Source organism: Callorhinus ursinus, unplaced genomic scaffold (assembly GCF_003265705.2).
Source record: "Callorhinus ursinus isolate GAN/ISIS: 27379988/994484 unplaced genomic scaffold, GSC_fseal_2.0 scaffold69, whole genome shotgun sequence".
Classification (NCBI taxonomy): domain Eukaryota; kingdom Metazoa; phylum Chordata; class Mammalia; order Carnivora; family Otariidae; genus Callorhinus; species Callorhinus ursinus.
Window position 1 is genome coordinate 2487961 of NW_027397131.1, and position 17287 is coordinate 2505247.

At 42.1% G+C, this 17287-nt stretch overlaps 1 protein-coding gene across 2 annotated transcripts in view; it reads right to left on the reverse strand.

Moving 5' to 3' along the window:
* The window catches only part of ARID5B (AT-rich interaction domain 5B), a 177122-nt gene that overhangs the window by 22193 nt on the left and 137642 nt on the right, over positions 1-17287 (reverse strand). For both annotated transcript variants that reach the window (XM_025850160.2, XM_025850161.2), the window contains 3 exons: positions 15020-15224; positions 13022-13074; positions 3331-3428 (listed from right to left, as the gene is read on the reverse strand). In XM_025850160.2, coding sequence (XP_025705945.1) covers positions 3331-3428; positions 13022-13074; positions 15020-15224 — 356 coding nt within the window. The remainder of the gene's footprint in view (positions 1-3330; positions 3429-13021; positions 13075-15019; positions 15225-17287) is intronic.

The following is a 17287-nucleotide window of genomic DNA, read 5'->3' on the forward strand; positions in this document are numbered from 1 at the left end:
TGAATGAAGATAGCGGCTTAACCAACTAAGCCACGCAGGCGCCCCCTGGAGTCTCATTTTTTTTTTAAGTCAATTGTCTGCAAATTTTAGTACTTCACTATTATTAACTACTAACCACTCAAGACACCCCTTGTATCTGATCACAGCAATGTGAAAGGGGCCTAGATGGCGAAAGGATATACAAGGAAGGATGAAGGACCTTGCTAATTCACCCGGGACAGCTGTGTTCTAACCTGGTTTCTGGCTCTGTGTAGGGATTTCCATATTGGGGGTCCCACTTGGCGGTTGACTATTGTCTCAGCCCCAAATCTACTCTTCTGTGCTCTGCTTGGTGATGCTAGGACTGGGATTCTGCAGATTACATGTCTCTTTTGTCAGCTCTCTTCCTTTTGGGGTCCTGCAAATGGGGCCCGAAGAGCCCAGGGGAGGGGAGGAAGGACTCCTTCTTTCTATTTTGCTTGCTGTTCATTTCAGGGACAACCCAACAGTAATTTAGCAGCAGCAGTTGGTTCCAGCCTCTAGCTTCTGTCAACAATCCCAGAAGTTTTATGGCATTTGCTCTGAGGTCCAGCACCAGACAGGGAGCACTGCCTCTTCAGGTCTGAGTCTAGCTCCGCGGGGTTCCACCTCTGAGCTCAATAATGACCAGCACTGGTTGGGAGCCTCTCCCGGGGAGGGATTTGAATCCCAGCTCTGTGAGGCACACTCTCTAAACTTCTGGGTGGCAACACCCTAACCCTTTCTCCTATTCTCTTGACTCCAGGGAACCTGTGGTTATTTCCTCCATATTAACGTTGTGCTTTACAACATTTGTTTCAATAATTCCCTATAGCAGATTCCCTTTGTTGAATACTTGGTGTTTTTTTTTTTTAAGATTTTATTTATTTGTTTGACAGAGAGAGACACAGCGAGAGAGGGAACACAAGCAGGAGGCGTGGGAGAGGGAGAAGCAGGCTTCCCGCCGAGCAGGGAGCCTGATGTGGGGCTCGATCCCAGGACCCCGGGATCATGACCTGAGCCGAAGGCAGACGCTTAATGCCTGAGCCACCCAGGTGCCCCTCCTGGTGTGGTTTTTATTTTCCTTACTGCATCCTGACTGATACACACTGACCCAACAAATTCTAGATTTAGCAGAGTGGGTGACATAGCTTTTCAAAAAATTTAATCCAGTGGGAGACCAAACCTATATGAAATACTCCTTTACTCCCAAGAATGAGGACAGAAGAGACATTTTTAAAGAATCTTAAATAATGTTTCCTAGTAGCTAAAGTTTGAGGTATCTCGACTAGCATTTTCCAATTTGACTGATTGAAGGCATTTGGGATTCTACTACTCCAGATGAGGTAAATCATGAAACAAAGGATACAGTCTTCAAAAGAATATATCCTGGTATTTCATTTAAGATTGAGGCTATTTTTATCCACATAACTGCTTGAGTTAATTATACACACACACACACACTCTCTCTACTATTAGATCCAATCCTTTTTCCATCCCAAACCTAATCTGTTTTTTGACCATGTGATGCTCTGTAATATGTTTGATTAATTTTCATTCTTTAACTGGGTGAACTAGCTAACAGTTGAGATATGCTCTTTTTTGCAAATTTTAACTATCTGATCTTTGAAGTTTGATGACTCAGGTGTCGGGAACATTTGCAGATGGAGGTACAGGAGGTTCACTATCAGCGAACATACAGACAGAGTAGAAAATACAGATAGAGTTTCTAATGAAAATGCTCTGATTAAAGCCTTGACTCAGAAGTCAACATCAAGCTGAATGTGTTCCCTTCCGTGCTCTTTACACAACACTCACCTGAGATACCGATGCTATTTTGTACTAGGATTTCAGTGGTGCCCCTGTTATGTCCAGTGAGAATGTAGGTTTTATATTAAATACTGAGAGAAATAACACTCACATTTGAAAAACTGATGTAGTACACTGAAAACAATGCTAGGAAGAGTAATAATTCGAATTCCTTTTACCATTTAAAAAAAAAATCCTTGTGGATCGTTATCCCGACAAGTAAGGCAATCTCTTGCTACTACTCTGTGGGGATTTTTCATGGGTTACTAAACCCAACCTAGTTTACCATGATGATATCTACAAAAACTTTCTAAGTTTCACTGAATGGCTATCCTAACAGAGGCTCTACACTAAGTGCAACACAGATAAAAATATAACTAAAACTTAACAAAATATGACTGAGAGGTGATCCGCTAGATAACGTTATCTGGAGATGCATTTGTAGGATCCAAAGGCAGGTGTTGAGCATCTGGGTTGAAGCTGGAATGGTAATGGACTTGTAAAGAGCAGCCGTCACACTTAGCAGTTCTGTTTTACCTTTCAAACTAGCAAGCTAACTGGCCTGTTTGTTCAGCTGTGTCTTGACTTCATTCCATCCATGACAGTTATTAAAACATACAGACACATACACACACACACACACACACACACACACACACACCCCTCTGCTTGGATCTTACAAGCTCTGAATTTTGAAACCAGGTTGCTGAGTCAGTCAACATGTCAGCAGGGAAATGAAATGCCAGGGATAAAGAAGTTGGCATGACCCTAACAAATTAAAGATGGACTGGAAGCACAGAGCAAGGGTAACGCATGAATTTGCTAACAGACCTGCACTGCTGTGGGCAATGATAGTCCTAATGCAAAGGGGAAACGCTCCTGTGGAGACAAGCTTCATAGCAGCTAAGGCAGCATTACCTCTTGTTTGCATGATCGTCTCCTTCTGAGAGAGGCTGAAAGTGTTAGAAAACTGAACCATGCAAAGCTCGGCAAAAAAGGATTTTCTTGGTCAACAGCATAGCCGTAGAAGAAAAAAATACCAAGATGGGGAAAAAACCCAGTGGATCTCATCTGGGGCCAATTTTCTTATTAAAGAAATGCATACTTTTCAATATTAATACATTCAACATTAAAACATTTCAATGTCCATACGGTTACATGGCAACCCCATAGTAACACTGCGGACTTAGGATTTCCAGAAGCTGAAGGTTCTCACAGTACATGAACCTATGAAGAATGTACTGAGTAATCTAGGCTTGTGGGGGAAAAATAAAAAGGTATTGTCAAATAGGTGGTCACAGGATAAAACCAAACTAAAAGAACATCTAATTTTAGCCCCTGTAACCAGAGAAAGCCATGTCCGCTAAAAAATCACAAGGTGGTATGCAAGGTAAAATGCCAGAGGATATTTTCTATTTCCAGAAAGGTCCTTTAGACTTCCCCTTATCTTATCCTTCACCAAAACCGTCTTCCAATGAACACACTTTTAATTAAGCAAGGACTTTCCAAGAAAGGGCTTCTTACCTTTCATAATGCCTGCGGGTGCAAGTAGCGGCGCTGGTGCTCCCAGGATTACCGCCTAATTCATCATAAATGTGTTTCCATTGTCGGCGGGCTGTTATCTGAAAAAATGGCAACGGGAAATTCAATCTTGCATCATAGGAGATTCACAGTGCCAGGATTCAGTACACATGCAACACGCAGGAGAGGACAGGCTGTTCTGGAAACCCAGAGACAGAGAAGTCCAAATGAGTATGCGGGGAGACTCAGGGTTTCCCAGGGGGGTCTCGCTCGTGGTACTTTTCTTGACAATAAACATGGAATTCTGCTTTGGGTTCTACATTGTGTCACTCTTAGAGCATTTCCTCTAAGGCATCTCCCTGGATATTTTATGTAGCTATTCCCCCCACCCCACCCCACCCCACCCCCGAGGACCCAAACTCATACTCTGATCCTTTAGGTCATGTTGATAAAGCATCCAAATAAAATAAGATTTCAGCTAAAGTATCAGTTTAAATGAATCAGAATGAACACTGGTTGCTTAAGGGGCGGGGAAATGGGTGGCCAAGGATAGAGGAAAAGAGAGAGGCTTTTCACCAAACTTGCTTTTGTATCTTCCGATTTTTGACCTGTGTGCTGCGTTGGCCACTTCAAACACTAAATAAAATTACTACATAAATTAATTCAATTGATCAAATTGCTTATGGAATTTGCAGTCATCTCTGGCTATATTTTTAATCCAGGTCCTCTAACTACCAAAACAAAACCCAAATCTGAAACTGTGTATGTTGCAACCCGTTTATTTTTATTCCCTTAGGTCAGGAAAACGGGCTATCAGTCCAATGCTAGGAAAACGAACAACTTCCAAAGTGAAAATGCGAGCTATGTCTACTGCGGAGCTGGGTGAACAGAACCCGGCAGCTTGCAATCCACCCAACGGCATACCATGGTCCTGTTTAATTCCTCTCTTGAATTTTATTTTTGTACGTAAATTAAGATTTTACAAAATAACAGATGCATCATCTGGCAAATGATTAATCTGGGGAAACCACGTCATTTACTACATCCCAGCAAGTCTAGTATTTCCTTGAAACAAGGAGACAGAGCCCATTCTGAGGTCCTTGTAAACGTTTCTGAACAGAGTTCCAGGAAAACTCTGTTATTGGAATGTGCAGGGGGCAGGGTGTGGCAGAGGTGTGCGTGGCAGTGGCTACAATCCGAGCCCTGGGGCTTCTTTTGAAATATACCCGCAGAGCTGCCAGCCGAGTTCACTTAGGGGCTAAAGGCAGCAAGCCGGGGTGGTGGGGGGGGGGGGGGGGGGGGGGGGGGGCGTGGATCTCAACTTGCAAACAGGGGCTCTGTCACTGTAATCTAAGGAGGAGGGGAGGGGTGGTTAAATATTACAGGGTAAATGGCACCTTTTCCATTTCAAATAAAAATGCTTTTATTTCTATAAACTGTTCTTGACCCCGAGACAATGGGAAGTTTGCATTGTTCAATTTCCCATGAAGCATTCTTGAACCGATGTGTTTCAACAGTTCTCTCTAGACCGAACCACCTCTTGCATCTCCTGGCAGGTATGACTAAAAATAAAATCTTCCTTTATTTATAGCTTGGTTTAGATGATAATAAATGGTTTCAAGCCCCTTTCAAAACACTCAAAATACATATTTTAGTAATTACTTTATATTTAATTATGATCTCCCTCCAATCTTTTAAATAATACACTTTCAGGCTGGTCTATTCAAGATCTGCGTGAAGGAAGAAGCGAAACCGGATCCTCTTCCACGTGTCTCTGTTATTCCTCAAAGCCCTTAGCACACTGAGGCCCCTTGAAACACACCTCCATATTTCCCTCCCTCAGATGAGGTGCGTGGACCCCAGGGAGCCCAGCAGGGCCACAAAACAGCCTATGTATGTCCCTGCACGCACTTCAGAGGAAACCATCACTCTTGGCATCCTTGTATCACTCCCGTGCACTCTATTTCATATTTTATGAAATATTTTCACAAGCGTGATATCATTTCATCCTCCCATTAGCCTGTGAGGTAAATTATAGGAATCTCATCACAGATTTCGAAGGAAGTAAGACACAGAGAGGTTGCACAACTTGCCCAGGGACACACAGCAGAACGGCCATGCCAGGACTCACACCAATATCTTATGATGCCAAGAGCAGACTTCCTTTTCACTACATCAAAACAGCCTCCCCATCAGAATGTGCTGGTGAACAGTCCACGTGTACAGCAGGGTGATAACACAGAACCTAGGGACCTTTTGCTTCACGTGAGGCAGAGAACTGTGGAAATCACAGCTTCTGCTACAAGGTCTGACTTTGAGCTGTGGGTCTCTTACTAGTGGAGAAATAGCACAGCAACAAGGTCAGCAAGAATCTAAGGGGATGGGTTAGGTTAATAGTGCTTTGAGATTTTACTCTCACCTCGTAAAACTATGGCTCCTTCTACCCTGACCATGTGTGTATCTAGTTAGAACAGAGGTTCTCTGTTATGTTCACCAGTGAATCATAGATAACTCTCAATTATCTTGGGATCCATCCATTCACTCAACTATTCATTCACCAAACATTTCTTGAACATCTCCCATTGGTTGGGTGCTATGCTAGCATCTGGGATGCAACAATGGAAACCAGACCCAACACCCAACATGAACACATCAGTGTGTGCGTGTGTGCGTGTGTGCGTGTGTGTGTGTTGGGGGATACCAAACATAAACAAGGGACCACACAGATAAAATAATACAGGTTTGAAAAATGTCATGAATGAGAGACCACTGATGAGGGGATATTTAATGTGTGGAAAATGACCATGTACCCCTCCTATACCTATCATCTAGACTCGGGGGTAGTACCCTGTTCAGCACTTGCCTATCACAGAAATAACAAACTTCTTTAAGAATAAATAATGAGGGGTGCCTGGGTGGCCCAGATGGTGAAGCGTCTGCCTTCAGCTCAGGTCATGGTCCCAGGGTCCTGAGATCAAGCCCCACATCTGGGCTCCCTGCTCCGCGGGAAGCCTGCTTCTCCCTCTCCCTCTGCCTCTCCCCCTCCTCATGCTCCCTCTCTCTCTCTCTGTATCTCTGTGTCTCAAATGAATAAATAAAATCTTTTTAAAAAATCCTTAAAAAAAGAATAAATAATGAATTATCAAAAGGAGGAAAACAATCTTCCTCATACTAGGACTGAAACTGTGGCAAGCAGGGGGCCAGCCTCAAGTGCCACTTGGCATTAGTAAGCCACGTGCAGTTGGCTAGCAGTCTGCGTTAGCCCCTGCTGGCAATTCTGGTGTTTAAATACAGTTTTCACCAGTAAGAGTTCATCTGGAGCAAAGACAAGGGCTGGGCCTTCCGGGAAGTGGTCCCTGTTTACTAAGCTTCCACCGGCCGGCCTGGATGAATCAGGCCATTTTGAGATATTTTCTTTCCACAGGAAAGTCATAAAATGTGCTCTTTCCAACTGCTAACTGCTTTTATGCTTTTAAGTACACAGTTCTCCTGGGTACACATCTCCATTTTTTTGTGTCCAGATGTGCTCTTAATTTAAACGCCGTCCATGGGCCTTAAAGCGAGAAATGTCTAAATCTTCCCATTGTCCAACCCACTGTGGGTCCCAGGGCCCTCTAAGGAGAAAGGAAAGGATGCAAGAACTCCTCCTGGCCCAGCTCCCGGGCATCGTGCTCCCACCTGTACCAATGTGCCTCCTGCACTAATATGCTTTCCTCATGCCAAGGTATGCATTTGCTTCGGGTTTTTATTCTGTAGCCCGGAATGTGTGTTATCTCTAAAACCCCACTGGGGAAAAACCAATGTCTGCCTCGTAGTATCTAGCCCCCCGTGCCATTCAGCTGGAAAGTCTGATCTAGCCATGGGGTGAGTTTGACCAGCTCTTTGGTTAAGCTGGAGCCTCCCGGTCATGGTCACGTTTCCACCTGACCTTCTATTATTTTAGGTTTATAAGGATACAAAGAACTTCTGGCTCTGTTTCCTAAAGAGAATGGCCAAATTCATTCAAGCAATGTTTTCTCTTGGATTGTGCTTCCCCTGTCATTTCCTGCAAAAGCCTCGTTTAAATGATAGGGATTCTTGACATCAACCCAGCATTTACTGGCTGCCATTGGAGGGCACTGGGCCAGGTACAGAGGTGTGGAGGGGGAAGGTGGAAGATGGAGGGCTGAGGGGGGGGAGAGATCATGAAAAGAAAGAGAAGTTACTACTTTCAAGGGTTCATAATTTAGCAGGAAGCATAACCCCATACCATTAACCATAAAGCAAGATGAAAAACCGAGCAGACCGCACCCAAGTAAAGCAAACCAATCTAGGTGTGTGGAGACTTCACCTCACTTTGAAGACACTTGACAGTTACTTCTTTCCCTGGTGTGGGTAAGACCAAGAAACTGAAAAGCACTGTACACCTATTATGTTTATGTATGTTCACTGTTTCTAAACATAGTGGTTTTCAAACCGCTCTTTAGAACCCAAGGTGGCCTGAAACTAACCCTTCACACCTCTGCCAAGAAAACGGGTCCAGTGGGTAGGAAAGGAATCTGTCCCATCTATAGCTTACTTGATGCAAATATCCTGTTATTTAGAAAAACAGCAACAACAACTGGGAAACGATTTTAACCCAAGACATGGCCTTGGAGCTTGGTTTCTTTACCTTCGTGGTTGCAGGGATGAAATAATGTTGGAATTTTTGTGGCCTGGTTAGGAAACAGCGATCAGAAATCTTGCAGGATTCGAGTGTGTCCCTGGCTTAAGAATGTAGCAGATGTGAAGTCAAAAGGAACATTTGCTTGCATGCAGCGTTGCCCAGGCTGCTCCGAGAAACAGCCTCTTTCTCGGGACACCTTGAGGGCGGACTGAATTCAAGGAAGATGACTTTTTTTTCCTGGTAGTACTCCAGGAACTGGAGCCTTTCAAAACTACATGACATCATCTTTGGCCTCGAGAATTCTGAATTAAGCAAGAGGCTTTGTCCATCCAGAGTACTAGGGTTAGATTCAGAGGATGTCTTGAAATGATGTCAAAGCCAGAATCTCGTGTCAAAGCCTTCCAAGCAAGAAGGCATGTGACTTCTTCCTCCAGATGAGAAATAATGGCCCTGTCTCACCCGTGGGGAGAGACGGACCTGCTAACTGGCATTCTTAGAAGGCACCGCTTGCATGGTCCTCTGCCTCTAGAATAAGATTTTTTTCAAGACCCATTTCCCTACTCTACCTTCTCTCCAAATATTGCCTCTGGCTCACCATCACATGGTTAGCCAAATGGAAATCACTTTAGCAAACCACCCTCCACACGCTGCATCCTGGTAATACCCCAAGCTACTCTTCAAGCTTTAATTGCTTCACCAGACACTGAAGTGAAGACCTCTTTTGCTCATCAGCACAGCTTTACCACTCTAAAATGTTTGGGAGGAGAAGTTGGATATACGATTGTAAAGGAAGGATCCTCACTGCCAACCAATTAAAATGCCAGGATATTGTTTTTTAGGGAATCAAATCCATTCAGTACATTTGCGATCTCTAAACCTAAGGATGCAGAGACACAAAATTCATTTCCAGCAAAGGCAGAGGAGGCCAAGAGAACTGAATACAGCCATTAGTCAAATGCTTATAAAGGCTTAAAATAAAACTTCTGCTCCTCTTTTTTTTTTAATTCAATTTGAGGGTTGTGAAGGACTGCAATGAAATAATCCATAATCCGCAATTCAAACCAGAAGGTTTGGAATAGTTTATAACCACAAACAAAAACAAGCCAATTAAGATGGCCTCTTTTTATAACCAGAAGGAATTCCAGAGAGACGTCTTTATCCAATCACAAGTTAACAGCGAAGAGATACATCTACAAATTTGAAACTTGTAATTTTTTACTATTACTGAATGTTTACATCACGCAGACTTCTTGACCCATCTCCTAAGTTCACGCATTTTTCTCAAGAATCAGATTAAATCTCAGCTAGTAGTTAGTGTGTCGGGTAAGGCTCAGGGTAGGTACAAAGAATCGACTGAAAGATGCTACTAACGAAGATAGGCTATTAGAAGCTTTTCCCAAAATATCACCCAAAATAGGGAGAAAGCACTGTAGATACAGAAGACACCGCTGGGGGTGGAAGGCACAAAGAATGGTCATTTATGCATCTCTTCCCTTCCAATGTTGCTATGGAGGTCATGACAGCTGTGTGCAAAAATCTCAGCAAGTCAGAATCTGAAGAAGTCCACGGGGACCCCTCGCAACTCATTTCACCTCACTGTGCCTCAGTCTCCTCACTTGTAAAATGAGGGTATGGACTGGAGCAGGGCGAGTATCTTTCTCTGCACCAAGGCCAATTTGCAAAACATAAAAAGGTTCAGACGGTACTCTTTCCCTCATTCAAAATGAAAATGGCTTATCGGGTCCCGACTTAGCTGGATTACCGCTTTATCAAATGGAAAAACCTTCGCTGGAAACTTGGTGCTGCTTTGGAGCCAAAGAAATGGTAATATTCTGGCAGGCTTCTTTAGTAATAGCATGAAGACAACTTTCTATTCTTGGATGCTTGACTTAGATGTGGCCACATCGTGAAGCGAGGAGCCCACAAGGGCCAGTAGGTGAAGTGGGAAGAGTCACTGTTACCACTAGCTTTGAATTAACATCACCCAGCGTGCTTGTCAAAAAGGATTCTTGGGTTCCTAGGCCCAGGCCCACGGCAGTTAACGGCTCAGTGTGGAGGTCTAGACAGCTCCCTATACTTTCAAGTTCCCCTCTGCAAATCTGAGCCCTAGTTCTCGAGTGGCCTTTGGGAGCCACGGATCTAGAAGATTCTAAGATCGCCTCTGAGCTCTAATGACAAGTCTACACTTGCTTCTGCCACCAGATAATCTCACAGATGAATGTCTTTCAATAACACAGCGATGACAACTTAAGTCTTCAGACGGGATCTTATTCTGGACTGACTTCAAAACTGAATCCTCACTGAACATCTCATTCCGTTTATTGGTCAATATATACCAAGAGAAAAATGTATTCTGTACTTGGGGGATTCAAAAGCTTCAACATAGCATGCGAGTAGCCAATTGCAGTGCCTGCAGGGACAGCAAGGTAGTATGAAGCATTAAAAAAATAAAAAGGAAAGGAAGGAGAGAAGAGAGGGAGCACGGGAGGAGGGAAGGAAAAATCCTACCAACCGGCTTCATCTAGTTTTTGACCCCGGATGCAGATTTTATAGTTCACAGGGCTAAGTAGATTTGCTGTCTCAGAGGAGATGAAAAACTTGGGGGTGAAGAATGGCAGGGGCCCAAAGAACAATGAGGGAGTTGATGGGTAAATAGAGAGAGAAGGAGGGAAGGAGCGATTCCAGAGGTTGCCAGTCCTCTTTGTGGCTTGGCTGAAGACTTGCAGCTCATACACAGCCAGATGGGAAGCAGATGCTGATCCGGTCTCCCAGATGCCCCGCCCCCCACCCCAGCCCCTCTCTACGTGACTCCACCTACACACACGGTGAATGCAGAATGAGGGGCAGAACATAACACTTAGCTTGTTATCAATCTTCTCTGCGTCGGTCCCCTTCCCCCGCCCCCCAGCCAGCCTACAGGATAAGTCCAGGGGCTACCATCCGAAAGCCTTTCTCACAGGGCTCCATCCTCTCTGGACTCGCCTTCAAGGTCACTCATCCCAGCCACCTGGTCACCGGACTTCACATTACTCAAACTCTCCATGTCCAACATCATTCTACCTCCACATTTTATTTCTCCATCTGGCTTTCTCTTCCTGGAAGGCTGTGATAATTCATATCTAAATCCCATTGATTCTCCAAAATTCTGCTCAGATGGCATGAGAGCCACAAGTCTTCCTTCCCTCATTTCTAAAATGGAACAGTACTATACCTGAACAGGGAACGGATCTTCTTCCACTTTGTCTCTTAATCATAACCACTGCCTCTCCTGGATGGCAAGCAACTAGAACCACTGGCCTATGTGTTCCGCTGATTGGCTGATTGCGCAGTCATTTGTTATTTCGCTCATTCAACAAAAGAAGAATGGCCTGAAACTTATCAGAAGTTTCTTTTGTATATTCTACACCCACTTGCTGTTCCATGGGGAAAACAGTGAAGATGGAGAAGATACAAAAGCAGGAAAAACAGACTCTGAAATTTGTTGGCACTCTCTATCAGTAAACTTGTAAAATGAGGGTATGTTTCTGGGTTTAAAAAGACATTTCATAATATTGTGCAGTATCACAGAACTTATCCGCTGTTCCTACAAATGTGTATTCCTGTTCTTAACATCGAGCGTTAGCCTTAAAAATCTAGGCTATGGGGCTGACTCCTAAATCCATGAGGCTAGCTCTGAATAAGTTAACTTTTTCACATGGACAAAAGCTATAATTAGCTTAAGATTTTGCAAAACTATGAGCCAACATGGCAAGGAGTCAATCTCTTTGTCCTATCAACAGATCCAACCAGGTGAAAAATTTTATTATTTATATTTACAGAGGGTGTTTGGTAAAACAAATATTTAAGTAAATTTATGTCTATGAAACACACATTTTATAATACTTCATATGAGCATCATATTGCTTTATAAACAGGTACATATATCCCAGGTCTTAAACATTTTACACACACATTTACTCCCATCTTAGAATCCTGAGTCAGAATTCATGGCAGGTATCTCTACAGTAAATACCAGATTATCCGAATCACATCATGCTTGCCATCTTTCCCATTCCAAAACCCTGACATCAAACCATTATATTAGTTTGTGGAACAATATGCTATATCTGGCAAGAAACCCTGGTTATTATGGTGGGACTAAAAATGAATTTCATTTTCTTGACTCTGTGTCTCTTACTGTCATTTTACTATGATACAGAGATATCCCAGGTTACTTCATAAGGAAAGAAAAAAAAATCTTATTCAATTGCAGAAGAAACTGCACAACTTAATCTGATCATTGTGTGGAGGAGAAAATATTTCCAATGACGACATCTTCCTATGTCAATTGATTTTATTACAGATTTCATCTCTGTGTGCTATATTAATACAGCTCTTTCTTCTTCTTTCAAGATTTTAATCTTAGTTTGTTGCTCTAACGTTTTATTGGTTCAAAATACATGCTGTAAAATCCGTGGCCATCAAATTTTCCTGTGGGCTAAAAATAACCCATTCCTGTCAGTTAGAATTAGCTGATAAAGAGTGTCAGAGCCTGTTCTGAATAAGTTTGATAACTTCCTGTTTATGCGGCACTGACCCTTGTCTAATAAAGGTTCTTTGCCCTAGAATAAGAGAAGATTCTGCTGCGTTCTATTCCTTAATGGCCAATACTGATTACTTTTGAAAGCCTTTAATACATTTCCCATATTAGACATGAACAGATGTCAGGTATGTTGCCAAGGGAAATTTCTTTTATGCAATCTTGGCTTGTTGTACAATAATAGCCCTTTCTCAACATGGGAAAAAATTACAGACCCAACTAATTTCCCTGACAGGGGAGAGTTACATATGTTTTCCACTTGTAGTTTTTACGACAAGTTTACAATTTTGCCAAACCTGGAACTAATTGGGATCATTTCCAAAAGCGGCCCAATAAACCCCCAAAAGTGTGGAGCCATTTGAGAAGGCAGTCAGGGACGGTTAGCTTTTGTATTTTCTCCATTTTGGTCAGAGAAGGGGTGGGGGAGTTAGATTGCAAAATTATTTCATTTAAGTTGCTTAAACACTTACTGTTTCATATCCTCCCAGTTTTTGAGCAGCTTGAAACATAGTCCAAAGGTTAACTGTTAGAGGGACAATAAGTATTTAGATAAGCATTGCATTAACATACTTCCAAGAAATGTCAATTAAAACATTTTGTTTTGTTTTCAATGAGAAAGAGAGAAAAAAAAAAAAAAAAACAACAACCAAAAACCAAAACACTAGTATCCCAGAGAGCTAAGTTCTTAGGAAACAATTTGCCAAAGGGCATTCAACAACAGGATATATTATGACCACTTAAAATATTTCTTAAGAAACAGTCACAAATACGGAAATGGTTCTACTTTGGGGATAAAGGACAACACAGTTTTAATCCTGTTGCCATCAGCAGACCCAGGGAAGCCCAATTACAGCGTCCTTGGGGAAAAGAGTGAAATTTCAAAATTAGGGTTGGTCTTGTTCAACCCTTAGAAAGAAGCCATTGATTAAAGGGTACTATATCATGCTTCCTTCAGATAAGAACTTATCATAATCAATAAACACCAGCCACTGTAATCCATGATCACCTTTTTAATAGAATGTCTGATGGCAGCACTATATTAAGAACTCATACCGTATTTCACTAACACATGGTGCCTTGCAATGAGTAGGAAGACACATTATTTTACCCTTGAAGTCTCGGTGACATAACAGATCAAAGGGAAGGAAGAACTCATTCACAGAAGAATCGAGTCCTGAGTCCACTTAGTCCCCTAAGTTGCCTGTGTGATGTTTCGAGTATATACTCTTCTAGAACAGATTTCTCTTTGCAGGGCTTACATACGTTCATTCTGTTAAACAACTATGCCAAATTGCTAGCAACCCTGTTCATTTGTCCCAAACACCATGGAATGGGACTGCTATGGATCTGACTCTTTTACAAGAGGGGGAAAATTGAATTTCAAGTAATTCCTTGGTAAGGGAAATGAAGAATAAAATTAAAATTAAAAAAAAAAGGCTCTTTGACACAACACGTTGGAAAAGCCTCATTGAACCTTGCACTATTTCAAAGCTATCAAGAACCCTGCCTCGGCCCTGATTTAATCTGAACCAATGCATAATGCAACAAAGCTGTTCATAGTACATTAATTTTACTTCTATTTCAAGCAACCAGTTTTCAGACAAACATTGTAATCATTCGTAGTTATATAAGTTTATAATGGCTGCGAGTGTTCTCTTGCAATCAGTGCCAATTGCTATTAGGTATGTAAATTGTTATGTAAAACATACAGGTTTGACATTCTTCATCAAAATGACACATGGTTTTAATCTAGGAAGATACGTTTGGAGAAAATACAATTTCAAGCCAGGGGCTCATTGCTCTGTGTGCTACAAAATCCAGACAGAGGCAAAATATATATATTCAGTTGTGAAATCAGGACTGGATCTGGGTTTCTTCTCTTTTTTCTATGGAATTCTGCTCAGCTGCGAGTTTCCTTTTCTACTTAAAAATGTATTATGATGCTTAAATGTAATCCAAAATTGGGCTTTCGGTTCAAATCTGGGTACTTCATGTTTCCTCTGAAGTCAGGTTTTTGTTATCTCTTAACAAATTTGGGGCTTAGGAAATACGTTTTCTCTTTCTGGTTGTTTTGTCCACCTTTCAATGTCCTCTTTAAAGCTGCTTTTTTGCAGGCAACATCTGGGCCTGATAAAGCGACGTCATATTATTATCTCAGAAGAAAGGCGTTACAGACACTCAAAATTGACAAAACAGAAAATGAGAAACTTTCAACATGTCTATTTCCAGTCATAATCAGTGGATTCAAGCCTATAAATATCTCACTGCAACTGCCCCAGAAGGGAACAGCGTAGCGGAAAGGGGCAGGGAGAAAAATTCCTGGGCTGGATGATTTGTAGATTTAGTATAAACAGAGAGAGCATCATCCCCAGATTAGGATTGCAACATAACCCTGAGTTAAAATTTTTTCCCAATTTAAAGAATAGGAGCAGTTTTGATCTTTCAGAAATGAAAACAAGCATACTTACTCTGTTTAAAACCTAAATAGGGTATTCGTTCTATCGGCGTCTTCCTCTCTTTCATGTATTTATAAAGTGCCACCAGGAAAGCCTGCTCATCTGCCCTGCACTCTTCACCGATGGCAACCTTTGGTTTCTCTTCATTGGAGACTTTTTTACAGTTATTATGGTTATTCTTCGGCTTGGACAAGGCTGACCTGGCCTCACATTTCACCTGGAAAAGGGGGGAAAATATGCCACATCAAATCAAGTACCGCCTTGGAACGCTCAACAAAGACACAGCCGTGACACTTCTCACAGTGCGGGAGGGGTTAGCCAGTAAATTAACCTTGCCCTCAAGGAGCTTTTTGGAGGCAACACTGAATATGAATTGTCTCAGACCAGTGGGTGGTAACTTTCCGTAAAGGGCCGGGTAGTAAATATTGCAGGCTTTGGGGCCAGATCGGCTCGGTTGCAACTACTCAACTAGCACAGAAGAGGTCACAGACATATAAGCGAATGGGTACGGCTGTGTTCCAATAAAACTTTATTTATAGAAACAGGTGGTGAGGGGACCATGGTTTGCCAAACTCTTCCAGCCTTAGAGTCCTTACAAGTACGTTGATAGGAAACCAGAAACAGTGTCCGCATCTGGTGGGAGTGGGACCATTCTTTTGCCTCTTTACACACTTTTATTTTCCCAAGGGGCACCATCTGTTAATGTCATTGAACAAAGCCCTGTCTTCTTAGTAAATAGTCCCGTATTTCACACTTTGAATCAACATGAAAGAAAGTTTACTTCTTCATAGTAAACTTCTCTTGTTGCTACTATTTCCAGCCACCTGAAAAAAACATGTCAATGCCGCCAGATGTTGGCATCAGGAACACCAGCAAGGTGTGTTCTGTCTCTCACTTGAGGGGGATGCCCAGATACACCCTCAGCAGGAAACAAAAGAAACCACTCTAATGGCTTTTTGGTCAGCTCTGAGCATGTAATAGGAGATATTAACTTGCCACAAAGGAAAGAGTAGAGGTCAGTTAAAAACCGAAGATGAGTAAATGGAAAGCGCCATATTTAAAAATTAATGGCAGCCAACGTGCCAGATGTTGTTCCTTCCACAGTCTAGGTGAATATGGAACTCAGCAAACTGAGTGGCTAACCTAATGTTCCCTGCTCACTGCCATGTTCTACAAGAAGCCTTTGATGGTTGTTAAATATAACGCTAAGTTGCTGAGCTATTTTAATTATAAAAGGGGGAAGTACAAAGGGTCAGACTTTGAGTTCAAGTGCGCCCATGGGGAATGTGTACATTCCGATATTCTTTACATCTCTATATCTAACATCGAAGAGAAGAGGGCAAGTGCTGGGGAAATGTTATGAATAAAAATGTCCCACATATTCGACATTGTTTTCCATTTCAGATTTTTGACCCCTCTTTTTCTTTCCCTTCAGCGTCTCCTTCTCAGGCCTTAAGAATATAAAAGGCTATGCTTATTTATAAAAGGGAACTGTATCCTACTGCCAGGGCTTTCTTTAACTTATTCTCTCAAGTGAACATGTGAGGTTAATATCTTTAGACTGGTTCTGGAAAAAATAAAACTTCCTGTACAATCATTCAACTGGGCCTCTAGATAAGATTTTAATTTTTAAGGGGCTGTGGAAATGGGACTAAAACATTTTTCCATGTAGAATTTTTACTTACAATATTTTCGAACTTTAGCACTTTGTCACATTGCATTAAGGAGAACATCCTGTGAAACTTTATGTCGTCATCATTTCTCACTGTCAAATTTTAGACTGAGTCTCAAGTTCTGATGAAATCTCTAACTTAATGGCTTTTTGAAACCAGAAAATCATTCCAGTTTTAATCTGTATTGCCCCTGGCCTTGCATGAGTGCTTACGATGTAGCCAGACTCCGTTCTAAGCACTTTTCAAGGTATTATCTCATTTTATGTCCACAACCCTAGTGAGGCTCGTGATTATTCTTGTGTTAGAGATGAGGAAACTAAGGCACAGAGAAGATGAGTGACGGCCACAGGGTCATGTCCAAGTTAGTAAGCGGTGAGCTTGGGACCTGAACCCAGGTAGTCTCATTCCAGGGCTCGTGCGGTACTAAACACTATAATTTACCGACACTCATAAAAAAACAGAATCAATAGTCAAAACATACTTCCAATTAAAAGCATACCTTATTACTAGGCATCACAAAACCTACGGCTTAGAAACGTGATCTATCAAATGAGGAATACAAGATAAAACTAGGTGGTTTCCAAAGTATAAAAGGGCTCCATTCCTT